Source organism: Camelus ferus, chromosome 2 (genome assembly GCF_009834535.1).
Source record: "Camelus ferus isolate YT-003-E chromosome 2, BCGSAC_Cfer_1.0, whole genome shotgun sequence".
NCBI classification, from domain to species: Eukaryota; Metazoa; Chordata; class Mammalia; order Artiodactyla; family Camelidae; genus Camelus; species Camelus ferus.
Window position 1 is genome coordinate 107,490,695 of NC_045697.1, and position 25,048 is coordinate 107,515,742.

General features: G+C 40.1%; 1 protein-coding gene across 1 annotated transcript in view; it reads right to left on the minus strand.

The window, feature by feature from the left end:
• The window catches only part of SH3D19 (SH3 domain containing 19), a 156,186-nt gene that overhangs the window by 23,166 nt on the left and 107,972 nt on the right, over nt 1-25,048 (minus strand). Inside the window, 8 exon segments of the mRNA XM_032464784.1 lie at nt 2,844-2,959; nt 6,704-6,811; nt 14,397-15,051; nt 15,053-15,402; nt 16,092-16,245; nt 16,373-16,511; nt 18,879-18,921; nt 24,517-24,557. Of these exon segments, the coding sequence (XP_032320675.1) occupies nt 2,844-2,959; nt 6,704-6,811; nt 14,397-15,051; nt 15,053-15,402; nt 16,092-16,245; nt 16,373-16,511; nt 18,879-18,921; nt 24,517-24,557 (1,606 nt within the window).

Sequence of the window (25,048 nt, forward strand, 5' to 3'; positions counted from 1 at the left end):
CAGTTAATGTAGTGAAGCAAGTCACCAGCTCATAAACCCTGCAATATTCCAGACTATCCTCCATGCCTTATAAATACACTGCTGCCTACATCCCCCCTGACAAATATGGCTATGATACTTGAAAAACTCATTTATTTCCTTGGCCACCTTTAAAATGAAAACAAACAAACAAAGAGAAAAGCACTCTAGCAGATAGGCAGGAAATTTCATTGCTTTTCTCAAAATTACAGTTGTTACATATGTTAACAGTTAAGGACAAATTTAAAAAAATACATTTGTATAAATTTGACATGGAAAGTTAAAGATGGTGTACTTGTATAAAGACACACCACATAATCCTAATCTTGTACCAAGTATCAGCTGTAGTTTTCTCTGGGTGGTTCTATTTTTATAGGAAACCATAAATATCTTTTTAATTTCTCATTTGTTTGTAATGAACAAAATAAATCAGAAAACAAAGGCAGTATACTCAAATCCCCCAGGAATGTTAGGCACATTTTGAAAAGCACTGCTGCAGCGGACACACTTCAAATACTAAGGACAGGGGACCGGTTCCTGCAGAAGCCACGATCTCAGTGTTTGCTCAAGTCCAGGTCTGTGCATGGGTCCTGCCAACAGTCTTTTGGGAGATTATGGATTAGGGATTTCCTGCTCTTCAACATTCCACACATGAATGAAGCTCCTCTGTATCTGCTTTTTGTAGTTTTTCTCTAGCTGTGACATCCCTGAACTTTGGCTTTTGATATGTTTGGATAAGCATTGTAGGTCCTGGTGAAGTTGGTTTTTCTGCTTGTATTTCCCTGCAGGTGCCATCATTTTGTTCATCTTCTTTGAAATGGTTTCTTATAGTCTAATTTCAAAATAATTCTCCAGGCTTTTTTTTTTTTTTTTTTGCTGTATTTTCAAACGACAGATATTTCTTCCAAGACCACATTCTTTTCTGTTGGAATCACTAAGCACCTCTGCAGATGTTTCTTCTCTTCTTTCTCTAGGAATTGGTACCCCTTCTCATGTCCTGGATTCAGCAGCTCCCGTGCTATGGCTTTGATTCCTTACACCTACTGGGCTGCGTCTCCTGGCTCCATTCCTGCCTTCCTTGGGGGAGGCTTTGGGAGCCTTGGGTTTCCACAGTGGGCAGCAGGGCACTCAGAAGTGTCTTCTCCTGCTGACAGAATGGCTCCAGTGGCTCCCAACATTCCTCACCCTGAAGATCCTCACCATTTAACTGAAGAACATGAGATTTTGCAACTACTTGTCCTGTGATGGAAAGTTCCCTGGCACTCAAGGCTGGAGACATAGAAGAAGGCTTTGTCCTATGCCTCATCAGGAGACACGATTGTCAAAGACCATGCTTGTTCTCACGGGTCATTATACTCGTGAAATATTCTTTCTGGAGACCCTCTCCCACACCTAAAGCCTTTGTGGCCTCTGGTCTAAAATCCATTCCGTAATTGTAACTCTCAAAACAAAAGGAATTTCTCAGGCGTAGATTTGACTTTTTGGCCCTGGAAATCCATGTGCGTGACTTCAGCCAAATCATTTACTTTGTGATCTGTTTCTCATCTCTTCTTCCTTCAGACCCAGTGTGTCTATTATGGTATGTATTTATTAGAGGACATCACAGAATGCTTTGACCACCCTCCCTTTGTAAACAGTGCAGGACAGGATTTTCCTTGTGTTGTTCATGTGAGGTACAAACAGTTATGAATATAGTACCTCTCCAGATGGTTTAGTTTATTCTAACTTCCTTTTCTTGTTTCTTTTTTTAAATGTTGGAGTTGCTTTGTGGACTGCTTAACACCAAATGTAATAATATTTTAACAGAGCTTTATGGTTTATAAAGGCCATTACATGAGTAAATGATGGTCTATGTGCCCACGCATCATCCTCTCATTGTCTTTTACAGAGTAGAAGCCAGTAACCTGCTCAAGTAACTTTTCCATGGAAATCTGGGGGTTCTCCCATTCAATGATAGCATGGTAGGAGCCCTATCATCCTCTTTTGCGTTTTCTTGGCCCAGTTTCAATAAAAATTTATTACCAAGCACTTTGAAATGCAAGTGATCACTAAATTTTAATTCAGCCTAAAGGAAAATCTCATTAACTTGATATTGGCTAATTCAATTTAATGTCTCCTTCAAAGAAATTTCTCTTCACTAGATGATTAGATGGGTTTGCATGTATAATAAGCATAGTTAATGCACAATGTAAAACCATTATGAAATTTGAACTGGAAATTTGGCTCAGAGACTTTAAGAACTGGTTTCTTTTGAAACAAACCTTAAAGATAATCACATGGAATTTCAAAAAGTATGGGGAAATAATATTGAGGTTGAAATTTCTTTTTTAAAGTATATATATTTAAAATTTTTTGACTACCGTCTGTTGACAAGTATATGATAAAGAACTATTTTTTTAAATTTAGAAAATAATTCTCCCTTAAATTTCAGATGAACAGATTCTTATGATAATCTCTTAAAATTATGTCACTAATTGGGTATTTTAAATACTGATAATTGAACTAAATCTATTTCCACAAAAATTAAAGATTTTTGGAGATTTTCAATAACTTCCTCATTATTAGTGGCATTTAAAAGATAATGCCTTATACTGATATAGGAAAAATAGTTTTATAATGAAATACAATAAATTAGCTTAGTTCTTTTATTCTATGGGGATTTTTAAAATATTGGATAAGTACATGGGGCTTAGCAATTGGTTTATAATAAAGGTTTTTTTTTTAAAAATCTGACCAATAGTAAAAAAATTTAGACATCAGCTAAATATTTAAAATTAGTGAGTAGTTTAGTCTTCAACCTAAAATAATCTATAATGACCACTTACCAAGTTTCTGGTTCTGTCAACATTACTGAGTTTTCCAGACACTGTGCTGTAAGTGTTTCCAATAGGCTTTTCAGTAGGGAGAGGAGGTGGGCTTTGTGGATCCTCCTCATGTAAACCTAGAAAGACAGCAGTAATTCTTCAGTAACTTCTAGTCTTAAGGAATTCAAAGGATGAAACGATTGCAGCTTCATTCCTTAGGAAAATGGCTATTGCAAAAAGATCCATTCAAAGGATGGATAGCTAAACAAATGAGGAAGAGCTCCTGGCAACCCTCAGAAAATTATGGGTTAGTAGGCAATGGTTAACTTTACCAAGTATTTTTTTGAATGTTTTATAGAGAGTAAAAATAATGCTAAATAATTACAACAGCATCTAGCATTTGTTGAGAACCTTCTGTGTGTCAGGCATTAAGTTAAGGCACTTCATTCACACACATTTCTCCAACCAACAGCTGTCTAAGTGCTAGATCTGTTCAGCCTACAAGCTAGCAGCCACATGTGGCAATTTAAACTTAAATCTTAATTAATTAAAGTTAAATAAACTTCAAGTTTCAGTTCCTTAGTTGCACTAGCCACATTCCAAGCCCTCAGTAGCTACATGTGGCTAGTGGCTACCATACTGGACAGCACAGATATAAAACATTTGCGTCTTAGCAGAAAGTCCTATTGGGACAGCATTATGCTAGATAACATCCTACCCATTTTACAGATGAAGAAACTGAAGGCAAGAAAATAAATGATCTAGCCAAGGTCTTAATGCTAGTAATGGTCAGATCAGGGGTTTGAACCTAAAAGCCTGTGCTCATGGTAATAAGGCATGCTGCTTCCTAACAGGTGGTGTTTCCAACCCCCTCCCATCCCAATAATTACATGTGTTTTCTTATTCATTAGCTTCAGATTAATAGGCTTAACTGCCCCCATTTTAACAAACAAGACCTTTACATCCAAACTACATCCTTAACTGAGAGAGAGTACACTCCCACCTTATTTTAAAGAGAAGAAAACAAAGATGACCAGATTTAATTAGTGACAGCTAATTAAAATCTGTGTGCAAAACACTTGGAGACAGGATGATGATAACATACTACAGAAGGCTAAAGCCACCTTCTACTGGTTTAGGCATTTATAGGAGATGGGAATTTTTCCTGTTCTTTGAAATGAACACTCTCTGCTTCCATTTCACGTGAAAAACCTGTAACAAGAGGATGATTTTTCAGATTCCTGTTTTATCCACAGACAGGAAAACACTCTCAAAAGGAGGAAAATACCCAGGTCAGCGCCTCAGAAAACAATGATTCAGAGACAGACAAACGTTCTTAGGGAGAGGCAGGACTGCTCGGGAAATTACAACACACACAGGGATGGTCCAGCTCAGTCACCATCTTGAAGATTTTCTCTGTGCTGCAGTTTCCTTATTCTTACAAGGAAATAATGAATCACTCAGGATATAACATTGTTGTTGCAAACAACTGAAGGGTGAATGGAGTAATAGTATGAAAATAGAGAAGAGATAGCTTACTGGAAGGACAGGGCACAGTAACTATCCGGCGGGGTATGTGGGGTGGGTAGAGATTTCAGTGTCAAACAATGCGATCAGCGGGGATATCAATGAGAAATGTGGCATTTGTGCAAAGACCTCAAGGAGCAGTGAAGAAGGGAGCCACGCAGGCCCCTGGGGAAAAGACATCCGAGTCACAAGAAACAGGTCCCCAGGGTAAGAAGCTGACAGGTTCACAGAAAAGCAAGGAGTTTGGCACCACATAGCTGTTCCTTTCTTCCCTGTCCATTCCAAGTTCTTCAGACGCCAAAAGTCTTATTTCTTCTCCTCTACAGCATGTATGCATTGCTTAATGGTTGTAATAGTAAAATTCTGGGGAACTGGTTTTTGATATAAATAGAAATAATTCTCTAGGAACTGGCACTTGAGTTCTCTTACCCAGAGCAGTATAGAACTCAGCTTTCTAATAGTTCCTGGAGCCTTGTCAGAATATCAAGTTAAAGGTACTTCCTCAATATATCCTCAGGATTTCAGGACTACTAATCCAATTTCTAAGTGTGCAGAGAAGAGTCAACAATGCAGACTTGAGTGTTCATCCTTAGAAAGGCCTGCTTACAAGCTTGGTCCTTGCTGGCACATAGGAACTTGAACTTAGGGAAGGTTCCCACCAACTCTAGAGCTGGTGCAACAAAAGAATACGGTTTATGCTGAACACTTGCTTTCCTCCTGGGAGTCTGAAATTTTGGTATGTGCCCAAATTCCTGGAGGTGCCCATGCAACTAGCCCTCAGTAGAAACCCTGGGTGTTGAATCTCTGAAGGAGCATCTCTGTTTGACAACATTTCACACACATTGTCACAGCTGGTTGCTGGGGGCAGGGAGGTACTGGGAGAGGACTCTTAGAAGCCTGCATGTACCTAGTTTCCTCTAGACTTTGCCTCCTCCACCTTTTCCCTTTGCTGATTTTGCTTTGCACACTTTTGTGTGATAAATCACAGCCACAAACGCAACTATATGTGAAGTCCTGTGAACCCTCCTAGGGAACCATGAAACTCGAGGGGGAGGGTCTTGGGGACATAACAGGAGAATGCCTCAATGTAAAAGTTGTACTACTTAAAGCCACATGAGCTTTGGGCAACATTTATTATCATGTATCTCACGATGCCTATTAAAAAACCCCAAATACATTTAACAAGGTAACAGCAAGCAGGCAGACAGCCCAGTGAGCTCTCATGTCACTGATTTGTGGGCTATATAATCCTTCCCAAAGAAACTTGCCACCAGTTCTTTGGTCTAACACTACCATATAACCTCCTAAGATGCAAGAACCCACTAGAATTTGGTCCCCTAGACTTTCCTCCTCATTCGTCATGGAAACTCCATTCTATCTTCTCACTACTTGGCTTAGAGGTATCAAATTAATCAAGAGACTAAAACCAATGCAATCTTTCTGGGTAGTCTTTTATAGAGAACCAAACCCCTAAACCAAAGGGGCTTCACGGCATTCCAGGGCAGGCCTGCAGTATAACCCTGGGAAACTGCAGGTCAGAGACCACGACACACCTGCCCTGCTGTTGGGAGGAACGGAGCGGCAGAATCTCCTCTTAGACAAAGGACAGGATGCAGAAGCACTGAATGAAAGGAGACGGAAGCAGAGGCTCACGGAGAAAGCTGTGTGACCACCTGAGCAACGCTGGGAACTGCTCTGGAACCCACTGTGTGTGCATTCATGTGCATACACACGCACACACTTTTTATTAATCTCCAGGGTCTAAGATAAATAGTTCTGGCCCTCTTTGCTTCTCTCTTACGATAGTATCAGATTTATCTGCATTATACAAATACAAAATACAGAATTTTATTTATTGTACCATTAAAAAGTCAAGGAAGTATATCAAAATGTAGTGTTACACCAGTTTAAAAATATTTTTATACATTGTTAACGTCTTTATAACTTTTGGTTATTGCTCTTAACACAATTCACACATAGCTATATTTAGATTATGCTGATTGGAATAATGTACTCCTGATGGACATAAACAACTTTATTTGCTATCAGTTTCAATTACTTTCTAAACATATCTTTACCACTGGCACCAACACAGGACACTACAATTGTTCTGAATTTCAACTTTCCTCTATTCTCTCTGCCAAACGACGATGTTTAAAGAGAAGCGAAATCCAAATTTACTGTAATTGTCTAAATAGCTGTGAAAAAACAGCTTGCTTTTAAATGTCCTCGATTATGAATAATAATAACAATGGCTGGATTACACACAATTTCAAAAGCAGACACTGATAAATTAGCATATATTTCTCCCAGGCTCCTGGAGAAGCAAATAAACGAAGCAGAGAAGTGCTTACATTTTCCTGGTTTGGCTGGAATTCGAATCACAGTGGGCTTCCTGGTGGGTGCTGGTTGAACTGCTCGTTCCTTTATTGGTTCTGTTTTTGTGGGGAGCTGAAAGGGATCTAATGAGAAACACAGTTTATTTTGCATGTTTTGGTTAACACGGACTCAAACAAAAAACTGTATTCATAATTAAAGAGTCATATTTTTCATGCCCTAGGGAAAACTATTCATGGATAAATAAAATCTCAGTTTGCAGAGACAAAAACAAAGTCAGGGCTCATGAAAGGAAATAACTTGGTGCTCTGTAAATAATTCATATGGCTTTTCTTCCTCTCTGATGAGAGAGAGCCAGGACAATCTTCAATTATGCAGAAGCTATCTTTCACAGGAGTGCAATCATTTCATAAGTGTCCACCTGACGAGGGGCAATTGAAACGAGGAGCCAATTTTCCCCCTATTGTGAAGCCCCCCAGGTCCCCCAGGAAGGAATGTCTCTCTGCCCCCACGTTCCTGTGCCTGTACTGGAAACCCTCTCCTCAGGGCTCACCAGCTTAGTCCCACCCAGCACTGGGCATGGTGGAGGCGGGGTGGATGGGGGGGTGTTCTGTAGTCTCAGATTTATTCCACTGACATGCAAATGAAACATGTTTCATCCTCAAAATAAGATAAGCCATCTCCCTTCAAATATTTAACTCGGAGGCAAGGATATATGACTTGGCATTTCTCCATCTTAACCTGTTCATTTAAAATGGACAGTATGTGCTTAGGGAGAGTGTTTTAAACAAAAGCATTACCACCAAACTCTTTTACTTAAAGAAACAGTCTTTTTTTCTTTAATGTAAATGTTTTTTCAGTCATTTGGGAAAATGGCTATAAAAGTTTTAAAAGAAGTCTAAAAATAAACAGATTAGTAAAAATAAAGTCAAATACTGCATATAGCGCATATTTTTTACAGCACACAGGCTCTCATGATGCTGCTTCTGCCTTTATTCAGCAAGAGGCAGAATGAACATGTGCCATATTCTGCACCTGTTCTGAGGATCTCGCCTGTAGGGAGATACTCTCTGTAACACAGCACACTTCGCAGAGCCTGTGAAGAGCAGCATTTGTGTCCTGCCTGTTATGAGCTGCAATTCAATAACCACTTTTTGCTGACCAGCTCTTTTCAGGATATGTGAAGAGCTGGGCTGAGGATCAGAAGGCTTTTCAGCTCCCTGATACCTGCCCTTCGCCTCTACCTAGCTCTCAGGCAACCCACCCGCCAAACCTCCTACAGAGCCTCACACACTCATTGGCCACTTGCTCTTACGTGTCTGTCTACCACATGCTGGTAATGGTGTGAGGTGGGGAGATGTGATGGTAAAATACAATCCCATTTTAAGTTTATTATTCAGAAGAACCCCAACATGGCATTCTCGGTAGAATAATTATTAGGCTACTGAAAAAAACCAATTAGATGACCCCTTTATGGAAACCTATCAGCTCATAAGTGAGGCAAGTCTTGTCTAAGTTCAAGAAACCAACTCAACATCAAAACAATATCAAATGTTCAAAAAAGGCTCTTGTAATAATATCACTGTCTTCCACTGTAACCTATGTCCCAATAAACAAACAAAGCTCCTTCTCTTAGGTCTAACCAAATTCTTTAATTCTTTACTTTGTTATAGCATTATTTTTTACTTCAGAAGTAATATTTATTGTAAAAATGGGAACCATTAAGAAGTATATGATAGAAAATCTCCTGTATTCCCATCGCTCCAGTAATAACTATTATCTAAAGTTCGCTGTATCTGTCTACAGATTTTTATTTTCTATATCACATGTATTATTATGCAGGTACTTTGAAAAACAAAAACAAGGTCTTTTTGTATCTATTTCTTTGTAACGAGCTTTTCTTGTTCATTGGGTATTGACCGGGTGTCTGTTACACATCAAATGCTGTTCTAGGTGCTGGGAACTACTTCAGTGAACAGAGCAAAGAGTTTCCCAAGCCAGTGTCCCACCTACACTCTCTCTCTCACATTCCAGGAGTGAGAACACAAACAAGGGTTGGGTAGGGAAAGGAGAAAAGAGGCTACTCAGTGTTCTTGGAAGGCTGGCCTCAGAGAACCCCCGCTCCCAATCCTGCAGGTCTCACCAATGGAATTAAAGGGTCCAGTCATTTTCTTTTTTTTCAAACCTGCAGGATTTAAACTGAAGTAGCATAGATACAACTTAAATACAAAGTATTCCAAGTGTCCTAGCTACCCACTTTCTTTTTTGGTCTTTATTTTTAATATCATTTGCTGCTCTTTAATAAGGGCACTCAGAAAGTTCTACTATACATGTCTCCAGGAAAAAAGAAAATCTTTCCCAATACAGTGGAGCAAGGACGTCTTCGTGTTCCGGCACTGCGGCTGTTTGGCAGGAGTGGATCTGTTTAATGACACCCCCCAGCTGTGCTCACTGAGTCAGTGGCTCGGCAACGGCCTCTCCGTCTGCGTGCTGTCCCGGGCTGCAGTCCAAGAGAGGCGTGCAGATCAGCAGGGAGAACAAACAGCATCACTTCAATAAGAAGGTGGAGCCAGAGGCCTGTTTTCCGTCTTGATGATGGAGTGCAGGTCTCTCTCTAGCTACACAGTATGTTGACTTTTTAAGTCTTTTGATGAGAGGGGCATTTTTGTTTTTTCCCAACAGAAATATAAGTGGGTGACATACAAAGCAAGGATGGCACCTTACGTTTGGGAACTCCAGGCCCTGCCAGGCGGGAAACCGGATCATTGATACTGTTAGTATGTTTAAAGTTCATAACCTTTAAACCAGTAGTCCCACTTTTGGAAATTTATTCTTCAGATTTTATAAAAGCACTAGTAGAACTGAACATGTTTGAGAGTGTTTACTGCAGCTTTTTTTTTTTTTTTGTAGTGGCAAAAAACCCCCCAAACCCTCCAAATAAAAAACAAGACCACCTGAATTACCATCAGTACGGGAAGTGTTGACCCAACTATGCTGCATTCATACTAGGGACTGTCAGGCAGGAACAAGGAAACAAGGAGGTAGACTTAGACCTGCTGGCCTGAAGAGAAGTCCTGAAATCTCATTAGTAAATGAAAAAAGCAAGCTGCTGAGTAACGGGTACCAGGATAAACATTTTCATAAAAAGCAGGAAAAAGTGCACATATGTGTACATGTTCGTCAGCTTTGGTTCGGAAGGTCCAAAGGCACAGAAAGTGACATACAACACATCACACATCACACTGGTTATTCTGGGGATTTGAATGGACTGGAGGGAGATTAATTTTTTCTTTTACTAAATGTTTGTATTGTTTGACTTGTTACAGCAAATAACTGTAAAAAAAAATCCAACAAACTCAATCACAAGAAAAAAGTTGTAAGATCAAGCTGCCAAACAAACCAGAACAAAAACCACTAAGAAAAAAGAGAAGAAATATGCAAATTCTTGTCCCTTTAGTTGCTTTTCCAAGGCAATAATGGCCATAACATTTTCCATAAAGTAACTAGAAAAATAAAAACTTTTTTGGATATTACTCCTCAGTGATTCTATTTAATAGGAAATAATGCAGATAGATACTTTTGGATTTGTCTAATTTAGACAGATTTAGTTCATAATAATTAGTCTTTATCTGTAACCTTGAATAATATAATTGTTTAGAAAAATCATATTTTATTATTCTTTAACTTTCTATTCATCATAGGCTGAGGATCGGTGTGGGAGGCAGCTCTTCCTCTGTGACAAAGAGAAGAGGTAACTCTTAGTTTCTTTCATCCTAACTATGCTTACGTTCAGCTATTTGAAAACCAGGTCCCCCCATCCTCTCCTGCCTACCTAGTTCCCTCATTAAAACACAATCTTTGTTACCAATTTTTTATACATCTTCCAAAAACATAGCATATTTGCATGTAAGTATGTGCTTTAATCCCAACAGTAGCTAAAATACCATGAATACTATCTATACTTTGCATTTTTCACCTAATAATATCTTGGAGGTGGGTCCGCAGTAGGGGATAACAGGTAGTCTGCCTATTTCTAGTTACTGCACAATATTCCACTGTATGGATGCACCAAAATTTATCTAAGCAGTCCACTGAAGGTTATTTCCAATATTCTGTAGTAGAAGTCCTTAATCTGGGGTGCAAGAATAGACCCTTGAAGCTTTGGGAATTACCTCCAACTGTGCACACATGAGCAAAAGGGTTATTTTTAAGGGAGATAAAAGATTTATAGGCCAATCAAATTCTCAGAGTTCTGTGATCCAGAAAGGGTTAAGAACTGCAGTGTCATAATTTTCTCTACCACAGACTGTTTGCTTTTGCTTCCACAGAAAAAAACACAAACATCTCCAGAAGAATCTCCTATCCAAATCTTAGGGAAGTCAATGGCTTCTTTCCCTACTTTTTGTTTGCAGTGTTTCCTCTGCCCTCCTTCCAGCCCCTCACACCGATGCCAATTCCTCTACACCTGCTGCCGAGCAGGCAGGCCCCTTTACACCTGCATCCGCATGGTCTTCCGTCATTGAGTTGAGAAACACACTGATGATCATGCAGTTTTCTGTCCATTCCCTGTCTCTAATAACATGCTTGTCATCATAATCGGTTTCACCATCCTTGGCTTGCTTTTCTCTCATTTCTTTCCCTTGAGTTCGGCTAATAGCAGAAATTGGCTGCTAAACTATTACTCTGGTCTGTGTAATGGGGCTGACAGCAGAAGCGTTCTGCTTTTTTTTTTGACAACTGGGTATGATTTGTAAAGGTGTGAAGAGGAATTGCTAATGCTTCTCAGTCCCGTTACATTAACCTGGAAGGCATTCTACCCAAGAATTGAATCCAATATTAAATTGCCTGTTTTATGAGTTTCCCTTTAATAATTTTTCTAATCTTTACAATGTTTTCACAGCTTCGGTATTTTCTGATCTCTATTTCCTGAGATTAATAAGGCAACTTTATTTTATGGAAACTACTTTATTGGATTTTCTTTATTTTTGAGGAAAGAGAAAAAGAAGGAAAGACATATTTGAGTTTCTCTCCTCTCTCTTGTGTTCCTCCCCCAGTCTCTGGCTGATGCTAGGATGATTAAGCAAGGTTTCACAAAGAGACCATAATCCTTTATTTACAAAGACAATGCATGAAAATACCACCAAAAAGTCACGACGCCTTACAGCATGGAGGACATGGTCAATTATATTGTAATAACTTTGTATGACGACAGATGGGAACTAGACTTCTCATGGTGATCATTTTGAAATACTGAATCGCTAGGCTGTACACATGGAGCTAACATACTGCTGTAGGTCAGTTATACAAAAAAACGTGTAGCTACCCCTCTCAAAAAAAGTCACAGAGCCCAAATCAATAAACAAAAATCCCTCTGCGTACTGAGGAATCCAGAGGTGATCTCGAAGGCCTTTGGAGGGCAATAGGCAAAGAGGCAACAAGGTCCAGTGTCCACTCTAGGGTAACCACAGTATGGACGATGATGGGTTTGGGGCAGAAGCAGTGGCTCAGTTCTGGAGGCCACTGCAGGAATCTGGGCCTAACGGTCTAAAGTGGGGCAGTAGCAGGAGGGCTGGAAATAAGAGGAAGATTTAAAAGCTAATCAGAAGGTAAAACCAGCAGGACTTGGCAACTGACTTGGATGTGAAGGGCAAGAAGTAAGAGTAACAACTCCTACTTAATGAGCACTTACCATGGTTCAGACAGTGTGATAGGGCTTTCCTGCATAAGCACGTTTAATACTTGTAATAGCTCTACGAGGAGTATTATTATCGTGTTTTATAGATGAGGAAACCGAGGCAGTGTGGGGGTAAGTAAACTGCTCAAGGTCACACAGCAGTCAAGTGGTAGTGGCTGACTCTAAGTCCAAACAACTGGCCACTGTGTGACAGGTAGGAAGGCTCAAGGATGATCTACAGGATTCTTCAGGGAGGGCTGGTGTGTGAGGGCGTCACTAAGGGAGGCGCAGAATACAGGAAGAGGAGCAGGTTTAAAAAGAAGATAAGAGTGTTTAGTTCAGTATAACTCCACAGTTAAGAGCGATGGTTAAAGGCAGGTGGGACGAGCAAATTATACATTTTGCTAGAAGACTGCCTCAGTAATTAACTGTTGTGCAATGAAGTGGTAGAAATCAAGAAACAGAAAAGGCTGAGTATGAAGCAGGGCACTGTATTCATGTTGATGTGTATTGCTGGCCTTCCTTCTTGATGATGACTGTAATTATCTGCGCGATGACACAGAATAAATTCTCACCAATTATTAACCAAGTTGCCATCCCCATAGAATCTAGCAGCTTCTGCAAAAGGTGGTATGTCTTTGGCTTGTATGGTTTCCAGCCCTTAACAGCTTACTGCTTTTGGATCTACCCATTCCTGTCCTACACGGCACCTTGTTGACAGCAAAAAGGTTAAGTAAGAAAATGACATGACAGTTAGAAAGACCTGAAAAGTTTTTAATACATTGCCTGGTTTAAGGATTCATGAAAATGTTGGGTTAGCAACACCATACGGTGAAAAATAAACTAGTAGAATAAAAGGACTGAGTGTGACTCCTGCTTTGGAAAATTGTTCTATGACATGAGTAAGTTACCAATTGATTTCTCTCAGTCTAATTTTCTTATCTGCAAAGTGCGGCCAACGATACCTTGCAGAGGGTTACTGTGAGTATTAAATTAAATAATGTATGTCTGGGTATCTAGCAGAGGGTTTGGAACACGGCAGAAGTTCAGTATATGCTAACATTTTTCTTTCTCCTTCTTATGGACAAGAGGCATGCTACAGACAGTTACAATGTTGTGTGCATGATAGATATTTAATAAATTTGTGTTTGTTATCATTTAGAATACACCTGTGCTGTGCAGAACTGGGTTTTGAATCACAGAGTTTGTATCATTTTGATGCACCTTAAAGATTTATAAGGTGACAGCTAACCTTTTGAAAATACTATTAAGCTTATATGTTCATAATTTCGACTCAAATAAGTAAACAGTAGTAAAAGGAACCTTATCAATGACAAGCAGAGCAGCTTAGTTTGGCAAATCAAAGATAAGCTTTACCATCACACTCTCCATCTGAACACTGTGAGGAAAGAGAACATACTCTCTGCCTCTTGGGAAAATCTAATTGTCCTGATCTTGGCAGGAAACTTACAACTGTTGTATTTTATTTACAAAACTTTGCATTCTCAAGGGAAGATGTTCCATGAAGATTATAGGAAAACATTTTTGCAACATATGGCTGGGTTTACTGCTCCTGCTGGAGTCCTCCCCAGGGCTGGCCCCTCTCCTAGCACTCCCACAGGGCAGGTTCAATCTGAGGAGCCCTTCTGAGGCTGTTGTGTGACTTTTGGCCTCTGAGAAGTTTCCCTCTCCACCCTCCTAATGCTCGAATCTCCACCTGTCAGAGGAAGGAGACAGCCTCCCACATAGTTGAGTCCCTAGTGCCAGCCCGCTTATTCCTGGCTCATGTAAGAGTAATCAACGTCTCCATCTTCCCATCCCGTACCTTCCCTTCCCTCTCTGTTTCTATTTCCATCTCCTACTCGGCTCCATGTTTCTTCATCTGCCTGTTTCTCCCTGTCTCTGCACACACACGCATATGCACACATGTGCACGCACACACCTCAATACTGATGTGCCGGAAATAAAACAGAAAGTACCATTCAAGATACCCTGTGATGAGTTTAGACTCCCCTCCCACTTCTGATTTTACTCACCCAGAACCATCTCTGAACCAAGAGAGTCTTCAACCAGGTTCCCCGTTGGGGTGGGTAAAACATCATCATCAAAGCTGATGAGGTCGATGTCCCCCAGAGGCTTGCTCTGCAGAACTGGCACTGGGGGGTTGGCTGGAGGTCCCTCTCCCAGCGACCTGAATGCTTTGGCTTGTGATGCCACTGAGAGTCGGGGAGGAACAGTGACCGGTTTCAGCAAAGCCGCAGGGTAGTTGGGGTTTTCTGAGGAAATGGATTTCTTCGGCAGCAAAGGCCGAGGAGCAGGAGTGGGGGCTTTCCTCCCAATGTCAGGGCTCTCGGCCACAGGCCCTCCTCCCAGAATCTCATGATTCACACTTCGTATAAGGCCAGGGTTTGGTTTCTTTGGCAATTCAGGTTTGGTTCCCGGGATGCTCCTGGCTTCTTGCGTTGGGGAATGTGGGGTGAGCCCTTCCCCGGAGGCCACCCTGAGTCTGTTTTCAGTCCAGGAGTCCCATTCTCCAGAAGCTCTGTTGGCTGCTGGTTTGGGAGCCACAGAGGGTTTCCCTGAGGGAACAGCAGGCCTTGGGGGCAGTGTGCGGGGAGCAATTTCTGGTTTCTTGGGCAGTCCCAAGCTTTCTGTATTTGTCTGACCCTCAAATGCTTTGATCCTTGAAACTGACAGTATTTTGGCTTCGTTCTGTGTTCATAATGTTCATCACTGCCTGACTATCCAAGTCGCTGGTGTTGTCCAACAGAGCCTGGGGCCGGCTCGGGGCTGGCTCCTCGCGGGTGGCCGCTGCGCTGCTTTTCTGGTGATTCTGCTCTTTAATGTGGGTATCTCTGGCTACTGGTCTGAGGTTGCTTTTTGATCTTGGTTTTGGCACTGGACATCTTGTAGCACTGGAGTTTTCTGGACAATTCTGTTCTTCGGAAACATCAAAGACTATTAAAGGTGCCACATTTGTCACATGATCGCTGGCTGAGGCCGCTGGGGAAGGCTGCAGAGGTTTGAGAGGTGCCGGCAGTGCTGACAAGAACAGAAGTTGCAACGTTAAAATAGAAAAGACAAAACAATAGAAGATACACAAATTTTAAAAATATACACGTAGACTATCAAGAGATTTTGGTTTCCTTAATTAGTAAAGAGTAATTCTAAAATCAGTGGGGAAACGTTTATATCCAGCTTCCTGCAGAAGGGCTCTTCAAGTTGTCTTTATTCATATAATATTCATTATGTAATATTTTAAAACACTGTTACATCCCTGATTCTCAGTGGACTTATCAGTGAGCCATTTCTCTCTTGTCAAAATTTCAACAATTCTTGCTTTACTTTTCCAAAGTAACGTACTCTCATCTGTTAACGCTAATACAATGCTTTTTAAAAGCCTAACAGAACCTTTAGCTGCCTATCAAGTTTAAGTTGCTAAATACAACATCTTTCTCAATGGGAATAAAGGGCATCGACTGGCAATACCAACCATGAGCTAAAAAGATGTTTTTGTGATATGAACTGGGGTGACTGGGGCCTTGGCTTGAGAATGATCTATTATAATATCACAGCAAGCCCCAATAAAGCAAGCACACAGTGACCACGCTGACTGGGAGGCAGAGCTCAATGAATAATGCACAAATTACAAGTTACTCTAAAGGCTAGAACCTATTGATTAGTTCCCTAGAACTAGGTCAGAACTAGGGAAGACAAATTACTTGCATTACTTTGAGGCAGATGGTTGTCTATTTCTTCTGAGAAGTCAGTCTGAGTTGCAGAAGTAATAGTGTGCCTTGGAGTGGCAGCAGCATTATTGTTATTTGTACTATTAACTTGAACTTGGTTGATTTCTTTTATGACTTGTTCATAAGACGGTGGGAGCTGCAAAGTGAAGAATGAAGATTTTAGACACCTGTGGGCTATAGCCAAGGTGTTAACAGTCTCACTGTTCTTATCCTTGAACTTCATTTAAAACTAAAATGCAAAAGATCATGTGGTATTTATTCACCTCAGCAGGAACCAGCTCACTGGGCCTCCACGGGCCTGCTGCAGAAGACGGGGGAAATCCCAGTCCTGGAGGTGGTGCTCCTGGAAACCACGAGGCCGGCCTCAGTGGCTCGGCTGCCACAATGGTGATCTCTGGGCGCCTGGCAGACAGAAGCCTCAGTGAGGGTTTTCGGTTTGGTAACAAGCTATCGTCTACTTGCAAATGTTCAAAGATCGAGAAAATAACTACCACCCAAAAAAGGTTACAGAAGAACCGCCAAAGTCACAGAATGACCTGTCTGGCCTGGGCTGTCTCTCTCAGCACACCCAGGCAGGCTTCCAGAGAGCAGATGACAGTCATCCTCCACGACACTGGCCTCCGAAAGCTAGAGATGTACCCTGAGCGCACTTCGCTCTGCCTTGGTTGGTAAGAATAAGGACTAAGACCCGTACAGTCCCTCCCTTCCAGGGCTCTGCGATGTAGCCTAGAGCACAGACAAGGAGTTACCTTAAGGGGGCAAAGGGCATTGGTCAAAGAAAAGATTAAGTTTTCTGTTATTATAAAGTACGTACTCTGAAATGATGCCTTGTAATTAGAACAGCCCCTTCCTCCTCACTCAACCTCTCTCACATTCAGAGTTATCTCTAAGTGTTTAGAGTTTACACGTTCACTTACAGACCCTGATGTGTGTGTCCGTGTTCCTGGTCAGTCTGTATATGAACCTGATGACTCACCTTCAATACTGAGGAGCCATAGTTAGGCGTGCCTTCTTTCATCATTTCCTTAACCTGATTCTACGGTCTCATATTTAAAGGTTTACTTTCAACCTGATTTCCTTACAAATACCAGCTGTGTGACTCTGAGCACACCCAGCCAACCTCTCTGAGCCTCGCTTTTCTCATCTAACAAACAGGTATGATGATACCTGCTCTGCTTTTCTCTAGTAGTCTACGGAAAATAAAAATTAAAACTAAAATTAAAAAGCACTGCTATTATCAAAACTGTGCATGTATACATATTCTCGTGCTAGCTTGTGAAACAGCAGAACCTGCCCATTGATTACATTTGAATTGAATTACCTAAGAACCTCTGCTTATGGCTGTCTAAAGGCTAAATAACAAGAATTATTTATTAGCACAAAGGAGTATATGTGTGTGGGTGGGGAGGGCTATGTGCGAACTCTCTGTATTTTCAGCTCAATTCTGTTGTGAACCTGAAATTGCTCTAAAAGAATAAAGTCTATTTTAAAAAAAAGAATACATACTTTTGGCATGAGAAAAATGATTAAACAAAGTTATAGGATCATATCACAAATATTATTTAAACACTAAAAGTCATATATTAGAAGAAACTGCACTGACAAAGGGAAATACAATTATAAGATCTAACTACAGGGAGAAGCAGGGTTCTGAGATGTATGTACAGAATCTAGTTACCTATCTTCATAATCTGGAATGTACTATTCAAAGTTATTAATCGTTGCTGTCTTTACATAGGAGGGTGAATAGGCTGTTTATGTTTTTCTTGGTTATCCGATATTTTCTGTAATGAGCATGTATTATATTCAGAGTTAGAAAAATTGTTTCACAAATTGCATTTAGCCAATACCCTCTTAGACACTGTGCTAAGTGTGCCACACTGAATTTACTGTCAGTCTCCTCTGTGGAATCCAAGTGAGGCATTCCAATTTTTATATAGCTTTTATCTAACTAAATAATGCAATACTAGTTAATAAATGTTAACCACTATATACACATTAACCCTTAAGGACAATCGTACAAGGTATGATATGTACTATTTTAAAGATAGGAATATAGAGGCTAAGAAAGGTTAAGGAGTTTGTCCAAGGTCACGTGGTGAGAAAGTGAGGCTTGGATTTGAACTTGGTTATGTCTGACTCCAAAAGTCCTTGTTCTTCACTACTGTATAAGAAATTTGAGAGCAGGGACCATGTCTTCTAGAAATCTATCTTATTTATCGACCTGTTCACCTTTGCATCCATTCTGCCATCTATCTGTCTATTGGTCCCTCCTATCTATCCAATGACTCGCTCCCCCCGGTCCCCTCCGTCCTTCCCTCCAACCAGACATCTAGCCATTTTTATTGGTTCAGCTATCCGTATAGCCTGCCTGACTCTTTTCCTTTCTTTATCCTTTCTTTATCCAATTTTCTATCCTGTCATCAGTTCTTACATCCATATGACATTTACTAAGTATCTGTGAGGTCTAAAGCATTTCTCTGCAGCAACCACAACAATGCTTTCCATATAGCAATTGCTCAGTAAACATTTGGAAATTGAGTGCAATAAATAATTACTGTCAAAAGGGCATTATCAAGCTTGTGCTGCTGCTTCTCTCAAGCAAAATCTTCATCATTTAAACTTATAGACAAATTCATAAAACGTATCAATGAGGCAGGACACTGTAATACACTGCTTATGAGAGAAATATTTAACTTGCTAACTGATGACACAATTTTACTTCACAATTATCAGAATATATGTCTTCTATTATAAACAGAATCATACCTCCTATCTCGATGAAGCTCACTCTGAATAGAAGTCCGAGAAGCTATAAAAGAAAAAATTAACTGATATAGTACAAAATTAGTACATTCAATAGAGGTTTAAATTTTTATATGATATACTATTGGAAAAAGTTAGCTTATACTTGACATCAGATAGAATGTATGAATTTTAACACCCTTAAGTAGAAAAGCAAATCAAAAGGATCTTTTCATATGGCCTAAAGTTAATTACAGGGATATATTTGAATTGCATGAAAAAAGACAGATTTCAAAAACTCCCCAAAGCACATTCTGTGGTTCTGAAAATAAGCTGAAGAATGAACAGAGAAAAGAAGACAGCTATTAAATAGAAACTGCATGGTGAGAGCATTATGATGACATGAATTAACAATGGGCAGAAAAAAATTTTAAGTGTCTCTTCTAATCCATGTGACTCTACTTTTGTAATGTTTGTTTATAACTCTACTGTAAAGAGAGTGGATGTGGTCAAATTTTCATCTACTTTTTAATTTTCCTGGAGTTTTACAAGCTTTAAGTTGTTTCATTGCTTAAATTAAGAGAGTATAATAATAAATGCAAAAAGTATTCAAATCTCTTTTATAAACATGTTTCTAGCAGACAGTATTATTGTACATTCAGCACTAACTTTTCCCTTAAACCTCGAACTCAAAAATCTAGATGGTTTAAATTTTTTCCAAATTTTATTTTAAAATTATATCTTAATCATACAACAATCAGACATAATTTATTTTAAAATTATGTCTTAATACGTCACATATGGGGTCACATATTTACATATAAGTGTAATACAGAAAAGTATCCCTATTTTAAGGAGCACATTCCAAGGATATCTTATAAAAAGTCTTCAAATACTATACTGTAAAGATTTGTGGACAAAAGGGAGTTTGTTTTAGATATAAACTATTTCTACCTTCGTATCTCTCCAATACTCTATCAATTCTTCTGATTCAAAAAGGTTGAAGGTATGAATTTTCTCTTTCTTCTTCCTATTAACTTCTGGCTCTCTCTGAACAAGGAGACTGCCAAGACTGGGGAGGCTGGGGTGGAGATGGCAGGTGGGGATAAAAGTTAGGCTGGGGCTGGAGCTGTGGCAGTGGAACCTACGTGAGGTTAGCAAAGCAAACTCAACATCTGAAACCCAAACCCCTGGATCTTGAGTTGGAGGATGTTCTGGCTTGATTGGTACATTTTTATCAAGAGTTAAACCAAGTCAAGGTGCATTTTATCTATCAGAATAAAAGAAGACAGAGAGGCTTTAGCTCTGAGTGGCACAGCTGATTTGTAAGAATGGTTTCATTAAGTTAGAGGCTCACCGAGTGTGCTACAATCACATTACCATCATCACTAAAGCAGAATCAGCAGACACAGCACTTTTAAAAGCCGTCATGTTATTATTACAAACATACCTCTTCCACGGGGCATTTTGCTGTGCACTATTCATGAGTGCTAAGGGAAAAAAAGAAGGGGTTACAGAAGAGGAAAGGGAGAAAAAAGAGTGAACCCAGTTGCGTAAATTCTAACAGGAATTCAGGAGCAAAACTGTCTTGCCATGCCACTGTTTCTCCCCACTCTGCACTTCGATGGAAAGGAAAGGTTGATGAAACATAGTTTCAGAGAGTAAAGAAATATGTTGCAAGTGAAGATATGTCCACACACATAACCACAGTAAAAAAAGAAAATTTCCTACAGTTTTTAACAACAGTGAAAAAAAAAAAATCTAAAACCCATTTTTGCAAAATCAATCTGCTACTTCAACAGGGATCAATTTTCAAGTATGAATAATATTTAAAAGGTAATTCAGAAGACAATTTACATCTTTTAAATCAGTGGCTTTTCACTTGATTCAGCCCCTTCACACCAGAGGCATTAGTAACAGCGTCCCCGGTTAGCAGAGTGGAAGTCCCACTCTGGATGTAGCTGAATGAGGGGAGAGAAGGTCTCCTAGTCATAGAGTTCTCTGCACATCTGTGGACTATCACTACTCTCCCCTCTGCTGCTCCGAATTTAAAATTTTTTTTCTCACGTTCACTCATCTTGGAAATCTCTTTTCTCTCTTGATCCTTACAGAGTGATTGGTACTTTTTGTCAGGATTGAACAAGTTTAACAGCTAGAAATCCTTTAGATTTTCACAGAGCATCTCACACTCTTCCTGCTAATTTCTCAACTATCTGCCTAATCTCATTCTCACTTTCCCAGATTAAACAGATTTGATGTAGGTGTTGCCAGGAGAGTCAAATCTTCGACCACATAGGCCAACATGCTCCTTTTAACCCGTGCCACAAACTGCCAGTCCTCCATGCATTTTGGATTAAGGCCACAGAATAAAGGCGATACTTTAGATGAAAGTTATATCATTTTACAGAATTATTTTCAAACTTTCCTAGTTCATATGTTTAAATTCTAAATATAAGACAAATTCATATTCAGCTGTTTATAAAAGATTGAGATCTGGATTTGCAGTATTAGCACTAATAAAGAATTTTCCTAAGTTTCCATAGGACTGTAAGCCTGGAAGGACCCTCAGTGATCATCCTGCTCCAACCTGACAGATGAGGAGACTAAGATCAGAGAAGGTCAGTGAATTATCCCACCTCACACAGCTCACTATGGGAAGGGCTGGGAGCAGTTTGCTTCTTGAAGCAGTTAGACTCCTTGTGGAGCCAGGAGAGCTGGATGCTAGTCTTAATTCTAAATAATTCGAAATTATCAATTAGATGATGGTCAGAAGAAATAAAGACATAGAAGGATTATTATACTACAGGCATCCTTGTTATAGTTCTTACCAATGAAAATCACAATGGTAAAAACAACTCATTAAATACATTTGCTTGGGACAGGGTATGAGCTGGAGGCTTCTGGCATGACAACAACAACATCCCTGGAGCGGAAAGCTGAAAATGGCCTTGGAGTCAGGAGGCCTAGGCTCACATCTCAGATCCACCTTGTGAGGCCACTTAACCTCTGGCACACGGTGTCCCTGCCATCTGTAAAGTGGGATAAACATCCACCATGCAGAGCACTATTTTATAATGTAAGGGGACAGTTCCCAACTCACAGTTGGCAATGACTATTAGCTAAATCTGAATTTCACAGAATAATTTTCTCTTAAAAAGTCAATGAAAGGAAAAGCCTGACCTACCAGGTATATCCAATTAGAACACATTTAAAATCGTTACCCAAAATATTTCAGGCTTTCCAGAACGAATACAAAAAGAAGGATCTCAAGCCTCGACTGGAACAAGAATCATTATGACAGAATTTAAAACATGATCAGTTATGGAATATTGCTTTCAAATGTGATAGTCTTCTTCCCTGCTAAGGACAGATGACAGAGTCTGGGATAGTAAAGCAAACATTTCAGTGCGTTGAGCAAGACAAAATTTGCTCACAACATTTCTTACAGAAGGGGCAAAGGGGGGATAAGGGGGGTGAAGACACAGCTATTCCCCGTTCTGTGTTTGTGTGGGCTGTTTGGCCTTACTGCGTGAACATCAGGGGTTAATGCAGCCAATAAACCCTTCACTCTGTACACAAAGTGAGTGACATGTAAGAATTAAGACAACTGGGTTATTATCTGTTTTTAAAGACAGCTCAAAGTTTCCCTTTGTTTCACCTCCTCCTCCCTCTGCCTGCAGGGACCCTGCTTCACCATTTCCTCTCCTCTCCTGCTCCAGTCCGGCCTCTCCACTGGCTCCTTCCCCGCGGCCTACAAACGTTGCCAGGCTTCCTCACCCTATAAACACGGTCAGATCTACTCTCTGCTTGACCCTTCTTCCTTCTCAGGCCTCCCTTGTCCTGTTTATCAGCAAATTTCATAAGAGAGTCGCCTACCCCAGTGTCCAAACCTCACGTGTTCCATTCATTGTTGAAATGAAGTGTGGCTTCCAACCTCAATGTTCTCCTGAAACCGCCTGCTTAAAGGTCACTGCTGACCTCCTAAGTGCCACACACAATGACCTATTCTCAGCAACCTGTCACCTCACCTACTGCAGCATTAAGAGCTATCTGTGGTTCGCTCATTCTTTTTGAAAACCTCTCCTCCCTTGACCTCTAACACACGGCTGTCTCCTAGTTTTCTTTGACTCCGATCATTCTTTCTCTGCCTTTTTGATCCACTACTCCTTAGCTGCCTTCTCTTAAGCCTTGCACAGCACAGGGGGCAAGGGGTAAGCAGGATCCATCGTGGAAGATCTACGGGAAGTCACAGATTATAATCCCCAACAAAGAGGTCCCGAAACCCAAGAGGGAGGAGAGGTGAGAAGCCAGAGAACAAAGGCAGGAGCCAGCAAACAGGACCCCATGAGAGGAGGCCCTCCTCCCCAGCAGGGCTGGTGCTGGGTTTTCCGGTCTTGCCTCTTTTACCCTATTGAAGCTGAAAGGCACCGCTTGACCTCAGTCATCCATGTTTCCTAAGATTCTGTCTTTTGTCACCCTTCTCTGTTCTCAGCCCTTTCTCCCTAAATATTTAGCTACTCCCAGGGCTTTGTCTATAACCTTAATTACTCCAAATTACATCTTCAGCAAGAAATTCTTGCCTAATTTCCAAGCCCTAGTTTCCTTTTTAAATTCCTTCCCTGCTCCTTCTCCCCACTTCCCCTCATGAGCTCTTAGTCACGTAAAGCCGTCATGAATTGTTCATGTTCACAGATGAATTCTCATTAACATACACTGTGGCATTGCCACACCTTTATAATTCACCGCCTCCAACCAACAACTAAACGTGGGGAAGCGTGGAACACCCCTCTGTACTGCCACCTTGCAAATGTTTCACTGCAATGGCTCAAATGCATGCTCTTCACACCTGTGGATACCCTAAATTCATGCTAAATAGTGTAAGTTATGTTTCTAAAAATAGGATACATTCTCCTCAGGGTGGTGACCTCAGCTCAAATAATGTGAAGAACATTTAAAATCCCTTTCTTATTTTTTTTTTTATAACAGGTAATCCAAGTTCTATTTGGAAAAAGGATGTTTGCAGAGCCTTTTATTAAAAAGAATGTTGAAATCCTGCCACCAAAAGCTTTAAAGCTTTAAAGAGGTAAAGTAAGAAAGTATGAATGCACCATGTTAGAGAGAATTCTGTTGTAGCACTTCTATCATGCATGTGGTGGAAGTGTGAGCCAGTCTCCACAAGCATTTATATAGTCAAATATTGGGATATTTAATAAAATAAAATAAACATTTATACAGTTAGATACTGGAAGCAAGTGAATAAAAAGGGATGGGGCTTGATATTTTTGAAACCTATCAGATGTCTCTTAACTATAGAAAATGGTTACATACAACTTAACATTAGATCACTAAAACTGACTAGGTAATACAGGTTTGTTTGTTTTTTTTTTAACACTTTTATTGTGGTGATTACAGGGCTTTTTAAAAAACAGCTTAGTTCTTTAGGAGAGAAATATTATTCTGAGGAACTGGCTTATCAATAAATGAAAATTGAAAAGAATGTTGAAAAACTAGCTGCTTGTGTAAGATGGTTTATTACTCCTTAGGAGAAGCTACTCATCTGATTCTTTGTAAGATTCATCAAATACAGCCACTTGCTGGAAATCTAAATCATCACTTTAAATTATTACAGAGGAAAATACAAAGCAGGAAAAAACAAACTTACATCTCTTGATTACTGCTCTAATGGATGACAAGGGTCCTTGGCTAGAAAAAAAAAAAAGAAAGAAAAGCTGTTACACACTCATTAATCCTTTTAAAGAAGGATCATTTATAATGCCAGGTCATTCTGGGGACTCAAATGGCACCAAGCAGCAAGTTTGGTCTATCCTATTTACAAGACACGAATTTAAGAATCTTTAAAATTGCCTTTGGTATTTAATATGCTTTATGGGAACTGAGGAGGCTGGTGAAGTGAGTCTGCATGTAAATTTAAAATTGCTTTCACAGCTTCCTACATACTGAGTCTTCCAGTGGACACCACTGGAAGTCAGGTAGCAATTATATGGTGCTCAAAAGAATTCTGACCCTTTATATCTCTTTTGTGTTTGACATCAGAATTCCTGCCTTCTCTTATCAGATCAAAATAGATCACTTTTATAATCAATTTGACCTAAAGGACCAACAGCATTCCTCCCTAAGATCAGAATTAAAAACATCACCACCTAAAAAAAATCTTTTGCCTGCTTCAACTTTTG